The sequence below is a fragment of the Chanos chanos genome, chromosome 5 (assembly GCF_902362185.1).
Source record: "Chanos chanos chromosome 5, fChaCha1.1, whole genome shotgun sequence".
Lineage (NCBI taxonomy): Eukaryota > Metazoa > Chordata > Actinopteri > Gonorynchiformes > Chanidae > Chanos > Chanos chanos.
Window position 1 is genome coordinate 22,870,350 of NC_044499.1, and position 8,629 is coordinate 22,878,978.

General features: G+C 39.7%; 1 protein-coding gene across 1 annotated transcript; it reads right to left on the reverse strand.

Moving 5' to 3' along the window:
* Window positions 1-6,968: 6,968 nt before the first annotated feature.
* LOC115812919 (transcription factor HES-1-A-like) lies at window positions 6,969-8,143 on the reverse strand. Its single transcript, XM_030775477.1, has 4 exons — window positions 8,036-8,143; window positions 7,837-7,932; window positions 7,609-7,696; window positions 6,969-7,441 (listed from the first exon to the last, which is right to left on the reverse strand). The coding sequence occupies exons 1-4, from the start codon at window positions 8,141-8,143 to the stop codon at window positions 6,969-6,971; spliced, it is 765 nt and encodes a 254-aa protein (XP_030631337.1).
* Between the last annotated feature and the right edge of the window lie 486 nt (window positions 8,144-8,629).

Sequence of the window (8,629 nt, forward strand, 5' to 3'; positions counted from 1 at the left end):
AGAGAGAGAGAGAGAGAGAGAGTGAGAGAAAACTTAATAACAATTTACTTAGTACATCTTAAAGGCTTCATCAGTCATTGAAATGTGATGGACATCCAAGTGAATTTACGTTTTCATTTGCTGTCAGTGCAGTTCAGATGTTTTTCCCCTGTTTATCTGTGAAGTGTTTTGTGGGGCATAACGATTTTACCTGAGCATGTGATCAAGTTGCTTACAACCACTGTACTCACAGCAAAGTATAAAACTGATTTCTATGCGTGGATCTTAGCATGCTTTAAAGAACCTTAAGTAAAAGTTTGACATTGTGTGGATTTAGCGGGAATCAACATTTAGCAGATGTCTTTTTCTTTAAACTCTTTCCCAGCTTCACATTGTACTTTTGACTCCACTGCTTTTCTCAAACTCTGTTAAATGTCTTATTATATCCTCAGTATGATAATGTGTTATAGAGTAAAAAAGTACAATATTTTCAAAATGTTAAATTTGAGGAGATACTCAAGCAGTCACCGCTGAGTTAATACCTGTCAAGTGATTCATGAAGAAATTCAAATCTGGCCCAGTTTTTTGTTTTGATTAAAAAAAAAAAACCTAAGAGAAGCCTCTTAGACTGGCCAGACTCATAAGAAGAGACCGAACAATCCTCAGTGCCAAGAGATAATTATAGAGAATCAGCTTAAGACACTCTTCCCCCTTTAATCATGCTCTGATTCTGAAACTGACTGACATAAACTCATCACTGAGGGAAATTTGGCAGATCATCAAACCTCAGCTCCTACCAGAGCATGCCTCCTGCTGCACCGAAGAGCTCATCTGTGTTTAAATAAGGGACAGCAACAAACATCCTTCACTTACATTTATATCAATGATGCTTTCTGTGGCACCTCCCTTGACAGGATATCTCAGATGCATTTAAGGGCTTAAGCAGAACTAATATGATTTTTCTCATCCACTCCTTTGCGAGATACAAGAAAAACAGCATGAAAATGGAAGCAGGCAGTGAGGGCAAAGGACTGATTCAGAGAGAAGGAAACCAAAGGAAGACACTCCAAAAAGAACCGGTTGAATGGAGGAGGCGGGACGGTGTCTAAAAGCTTGGCCACACACCCCTCTGAATGTCTTTCAGAACTGGCTGCTCCTCACACAGCGCCACATTTGTCCATTCATTCAACCGTTGTGAGGGGAGGGGCACTCTGATGTGAGGGGACAAGATAGGGACTTTAAGGGGTGAACCAGGACCTTCTAGGTTCAATAGCTCTCTTTCATTTTTCCCACACCATTCAAAGTGAATCAGAAAGAAGTTTTCTGGGTTTTTAGCTCTGTGCTATGAGACCATTAGTCCTAATCCACCTTCCAGCCTCCAACACTACTATCAGGGGTCATTAAAGTTTCTCTAGGGCAAACAGTAGCAGCCTCCTTCTTGAGGGGAGGGCACAGAAAAACAGTGACACACCTTTGTCTAGTCACTTTCAAAGGTTCAGGAGAGGAGGGGAAACTCTGTGTAGGTTTTTTTTTTCATGCTACCATGTTGAGATTGTTCAGCCAAATTTTTCACTTATGGTTTTCGCAACAGAAGAACACAAGTCACTGGATTCCCAATAAATTTGTCTAATCTGAGGCCAAGAAAATGCACAGGTACACTTTGCCTAAAAATATTTAACTCAAAACCAAAACAAATTTTAAGTTTGTAAAAGTTTGCTTTTAGAATAAATAAAGATTATTGTGAAACCGACCAGGAAAAATGAGAGATTAATGGACAGCCTCTGGTGGTTTTTGGTAAAATAAACTTGAGGAAGTATCAGGTCAGGAGATTGGTGATGTAATAGCGGGAGAGACCACGTTTTCGCTGCACAAGAACATTCTTATTTGTTTCCTGTCATGTGCCAGGCAAAAATGTTCTCCACTGGAGTGGTCAAGTCTCAGCCAAATTCTGACTGTCTACCACACAGATGTCAGTCTGGGAAGCTAATCAAGTTATCACATTCTACAAATCTCTCATCGGGGCCAGCACTTACACCCTGCAGAAAAGAAGAAAAGAAATTTAGACAAATTTAGACCAGTGGGGAGATGGGACTCACCAGTGCTGTGAGGCCAAATGGGAAAACTCCAGTAAACCCTGTTCAACCTTCCCCTTCGACCCCATTTGCAGTGCACTCATGCTGGGTGACATCCATTTGTCCGTTCACCCAGAGAGAGACCATGCTGGGCTAGTCAGACCACTGCTCATTGCCCAAGAGGCCCTTCTTTTCTTCACCCTCAGATTACTACTCAGCTCTTAAGCTGCAAAACCTTCTGACAAAGAACGATTTCTCGACAAAAACCCTCTTGACAAAAAGCCATTTCAGTGGGAAGTTAGAGGCCCGTTATGCACTGAGTAGCTACTTCACTTTGGCTAAGTTCACCTCCTTTGATGAGATAAGTTGATCAGGAAAGAAGAGCACATATTGTTAAGACTATGATATTTAAAACAGACAGGCAGATATCAAGCGATTCTCTGTGTGTGGAGAGGATTTAGCATTTAGCTACGTTATTTATTTAACCATATTTAAACGGGACATAGTGGTTGCTGGCAGAAAGATAAGTTTGAATAGACAAGGAGCAGTACTTCTGCTGGGATTTTTAATGCATGACAATGCCAGGAGTTTGTCCATGACCCAAAAAACATCCGGCCAATCACAGTAGTGAGATTAGAAATTGTTTATTTCATTATAGAAGGTGATGGAGATTAGCATAATTTGTACAGAGTAGCAGTATTCAGTGTGCTAACAGCTACTTACAACAGTTGTGTTGAGAAAGGCATATCAGGACAGACAACTCACCACATCATACAACTCATCATAACACACAACTCATCACATCACACAACTCATTACATCACACAACTCATCACAACACACAACTCATTACATCACACAACTCATCACAACACACAACTCATCACAACACACAATTCATCACATCACACAACTCATCACATCACACAACTCATCACATCACACAACTCATTACATCACACAACTCATCACAACACATCACAACACACAACTCATCACATCACACAACTCATCACATCACACAACTCATTACATCACACAACTCATCACAACACACAACTCATCACATCACACAACTCATCACATCACACAACTCATCACAACACACAACTCATCACATCACGCAACTCATCACAACACACAACTCATCACATCACACAACTCATCACAACACACAACTCATCACAACACGCAACTCATCACAGCTTGTCATAGATGGGGCATAACAGCTCATGACCTACTGGAAATAAAATACGTAATGAAGTGGCCACCCCGTGTAATTGTTACACCTGATTATAACATTTCCACTGAGTTCCCCTGACTAAGTACATATTATATTGGTATTATTAGTAAAATTAAGATTGTCCAGTGTCAGTGCCTGTCTTTTATCCACCATAAAAACATGACAGTTGATTTACTGGAAATGTGAAATAAACATTATTGAGCAGAAATCAGATGGTTATTGATTTTGATTGAAGATGTGTGTGAGACTTCTCTCTGTGGGAAGACAGCCATGGTCTCTGAGCTGAGTCACACTGAAGGAGGGACCTGCTGCTAGGCACAAAGACGCCCAAATCCCAAAACTCCTCAGCAGCAACTGCCAACAGAGGATGACTCAGCTGTACACAAGGACAGTTTTACCAACAGCCTTTGCTTTGTTTTGTCTTGTTTTGTTTTTTAAGCCCTGCTATTTCTCCCTTCACTCCCTAATTTATGTGAAAAGCATTCTTGGGCATTACTAATCAATTGTCCATGCACTTAGTGACCTTTTACGAGTACGAATGACTGAGCTATGAGCATATTGTCCACAGCCCAAAAGCCAGCTGGGATTATATTATTGTCAAATTTGATCTCATTTGCAAGGGAATCTTAGTGAGCAGTATATGCAATTGTTAGTGTATTGACACTTACAGGGATTTTTTGTACTAAACCACTGGGTTTACATTGATGTGTCAAGAGAAACAGTGATGAAATGGTAAAAATCAGAAGACAGAAAAAGAAAGCTATTGGTCAGCAATGTTCCTGACTGCCAAGCAGGACTGTCCTCCAGTGGAAAGGTTACGAAGTGATGTAAGAGTTTTCTTAGTGGAACTCTGTCTGCCACAGAGATGCCCATCCACCAGGCTAATCAAGTTAACACATCTACACATCTAATTCTCTTCTCAGAGGACATGAAAAGAAATGGACAAGTTTAGACCAGTAAAGAGCTGGGGCTCACCAGTGCAGTGAGGCTATGTAACAACAGCGTCAACAACAACTAATAAGAACAGCATCATGGCAATATTTTTTACAGTTTGCAACATTGTACTACCTCTATTTGACAGTACATACAAAGGCACTTGCACAAAACATTGGCCAAATAGTTACTTGGGTCAATGCAATCAAGCTTCCATAGAAGTGCTTTTGTCTGCGAAGAATGCACTGATTAAGCACTTGACTAGATCAGCCCTCTCTCCATTACACACACTTGACATGGCATGTTATGATGACATGATGAAGCAATACAACAGAATCTAGGGGGTGCGTCTCTAATCGAGGCTCTGTAAAGAATTTAATTCACATGATGGGGGATGAAAACTCAGTATGGTCAAATATTTGTAAGCATGAACTACCAGTTAGCATGCACAGTTGAAATTCTTCACCATCTGCAGTGATACCTGATGCAAGAGACAGTCTGTTACACATACAGTGCCCCCATCAGGCCAAAGTATGAATTGTCTCTTCTAATTTACTGTCCCTCACACTGACTCAAATTACGCATTCAGACCCAGCATCAATTACTGTTCCAACATACAGTCTGATGCCTGTTCTCACATCTTCTATGCATATTCACTTTTCTCATTTATTCAGTTACAGCAACATTTTTTCATAGTTGTTTGTGTTCGTTGCAATTCTAAGCATCAGAAGAAAATAAATGTGCTAAACATTTAGACTTGTAATCACTGTGCACTGATGCCGTACACTTAGTTTTGAATTATGTATTTACTCCACCATTATGTTCTGAGTGATTACACAAACCACTTGTTAGGGGAGTAATGCTGGTGTTTTAATGGAGTTATTTGGTTGTGTAACATTTGTTTTCTATGTTGATGGTGCAGGATGTTATGCAATAGGTACCTGCAAAGTTTGTACTGTTATGGCGAATTTGTATAAATCTGATGCATGTGTTTTATATTTAAAAGTTTATGGTTTAATCTTTGAAAAGAAAAATAGAGTTATGTTTCTGTTAAGGGTGATCATTTGACTGTTTTTAAAATGTAAATTATATTGTTACATACATTTCAGAAACAATGTAGCTGTGTTTTTATGAATACCCATATGTGATGAAGTGTATACATGTGTTTGGAATATCTGAGGAAATGTCACTTCGTGTAAAATGACTCAAATCTGACTGTTAACTGACTGCACCTGTTCAGAGATAGTTATTACATGTATAAAGAAGTAAAACACTCTAATAAAGAAAACAGAGCAAAACAGCGAGAGAAAAAGAGAAAATTCAGCAGTGACTGATCAGAGATGGTTAAACCAGGAAGGTTAAACATCATCAGGCGTCATCAATGCTCATGATGACTGGTCATGTGGTCAGAATCCACCCCTTTTCTATTTGTTAATTAAATATTCAAAACAGGTTCACTGTGGCATCAGCCACTCACACCTATGTGATAGTATTTTACAAAGCTGTTAGAGCCTGAAGAGGAACAATTTGCATCACATTTCCACAGCCTATTAAGAAGAGAGAGAGAGAGAGAGAGAGAGAGAGGGTGAGGGGAGGGACGGAGAGAAGTAAAGAGTGAAAGAAAGGCACTGAATATAGACTGGCTGTGTTCTTAAAAATAAAACAGCCTAAAATATTGTGACTGCATGTGTATTTTTTTACGTTATCATGGCTGACATTCAGTAATCCTCTAAATTACCGCAAAAGACTCTGAACCTGAATCTAAGCACAAGGGGCTCACAGCACTAATATTCCTGAGAGAGGAAAATGTTGTTTTTTTCTGTGTATGTCTGGTCCCTGTGTCAGATAGTCAACTATCATGCATAGATAATCCGATACAGGCGCATGGAACAATCCTGGGCAGAGACAAATCAGGCTAATCATGCCAACTGGATCCCAGTCACCTCCAGTCCTCTGCCCCATCAGTCAAGTATCAGATGTATTTAAACAAGAGGATAGTTGTTTTTGTTTGGTTGGTTGGTTGAGTTTTTTTAAGATTTTTGTTTTTGCTTAGGTATGCAAAATAAATGTGAAATTAATCTAAAATGAATGACGTGTTCCATCCACAGTGCCAAAGTGAGCTCTTGTTTCACTGAGGTGCATTTTGATACGGCATCTAAATTCTGTAATTTTTTTTGTATTGTCCTTCTCATTGTGGTTAAATAGTCATCTATGCCAAAAAACACTGACAAGGTAACAAGAACTGATGGTTTTCAAGGCTAAGGGAAAATATACAGGAAACATTTCAGATTATTGGATTACTGGGCAAATTATAATTTTGTGTACTTCAAGAATTACAGAATAGCTGTGTCATATTACACCATGTTGTGTTTCTTTAGTTGACTAAAACAGATGCACTTAATTTCTGTTCTGTAGTGACTAAAAATGACAAGACGACGTGTTTTAAATATGATTCCGTCAGTGCACATACATTCAATTGATTCGGTTCAATATATATTTATTTTTCTCTTCCAAAAAAGGACATAGAAATTACACTGTAAAACATACAAAAAATCAGAACACATAGTCTACATATTTACAATTTCAGATCACAGTGTCAGTTCACAGTCAGAAGCATTTGAAACACTGAAAGGTTTTAAAATAAAACAGAGAATATTTATATGAATGCTCTGAACATTTCCTACTTTAATGAATAAAATGCTACTTTCTGTAAACCTCCATTACTGTAATACAAAAGACCTTCACCATGGTCTCCAAACAGAATCAAGAGCCCCTATTTGTGCGCCCGGAGACACGTCGACTGAAAGTGGCTGGTTTCGTTGCGCGCTGAGGTTTACAATCGCTGGACTAGGAATTAAGAAAGCAAAACTTCCATCACAGGCCGAGACAATCTGCAAACCACTGTACAGTTTCGAGGCGGCTGGTAGGGAGCCAATTTTGCGAGACACATTATTTAGTTGCTGTGAAGGACAAGAAACGTGTACCACAGGTTGTGCGAATAGCGGTTGTGGAGCGCACGCGACCATGTGTTGGTGAGTTGAATAATTTAGGGCGTTCATTTGCGAGACATATGCGGTCAAATGTGCGAGTAGCCGAGTCCTGACTTCAGCGTTAACCTCTTCACAGGTCGACAAAAATCGAGTGACTTCATTCATGCATTCGCTGAATCCGGCACTGTATTTGCCAAGCGCTGTGAGGTCCGTATTTGACGCACCTGCAGAATAAAAAAAACCGGATATTCTTCAAATACAATACACACACCAACAGCCCAGTCTTTTCACAACGGCAGATGTAATGCAGTTTGAACAAGATTAAACAACAACGCTTTTTATTAGGAGTAAGGGGTCATTCCGATATTTAGCTTCAAAGACCCAAACTTACCATTCATCCGCATGCGCTGCAAACTTCTGAGATGTTTAACTGTCATCTCAAGAATATCTGCTTTTTCAAGTTTAGAATGTCTCGAGGTCTGCAGGCAAAAAAGATAAATTGAGGATAATCTACGTTTAGCAGCAGAGCATTCGAAATGGAAACATGTTTCGATACACATCATCACACAGAGGTAATTTAACTGGATGCGGGGACATCCATAACTTGATTCGAACTCACATCTTTCTTCAGGGCATCCAATATGAGAATCTTCAACTGACATAAACTTTCGTTGATACGCGCGCGTCTTCTCTTCTCCATAATAGGTTTTGACGACTTAAATAGAGAGAGAGAGAGAGAGAGAGAGAGAAATATTCAGTGTCAAGAATTTGTTAGACACTACACCTCACTTTTCTTTTGGCTTTTTGTCTTTTGGTACCTTTCTGTGCTCCGAAGCTGTCTTGGGTTTCTCGGGAGTTGTGCTCAAATTGGCTGGGGTTGCGGCAACAGGAGAAGAGGACGTTTTCTCCACGATGTCAGCAGGCATTGTCGACTTTTACGAAATATTCCTCCAAATTGTAAAGTATCCTTTTATCTGGCGAGTGAATTTTTGTGAATTTGCCAGGTGTTGTTTTCCAGATACCCAAACAAACAGTGGCCAAAAAAGGAGTTGATTTGACTCTACAAATATAATATTTCTTCATTAAAATAATCTGTATGGTGACATCTAACGCGCACGTAACGCTACAAGGAACGCTTTGCCACTACCCTGTAAAAACAGCCTCCTCTCCGTCGATCATCTTAATTGCGCCCCTCCGTTCTCAGCTCCTGTAAAATCCCTCGAGGTTTCATTCACATCGTAACTTTGGACCAATCACAACAACGGATAACAGGCATAGGGGGAAAACACTTAGACTGTAGAATTTCGTTGGTTACGCGGATCACGTCCACTGGTGGGTAATAGATTCTACAGTGCCAAAGAGTTCATTCTCGAAGATTGATAGATCGCATCAAAACACTAGAATGTATTCGT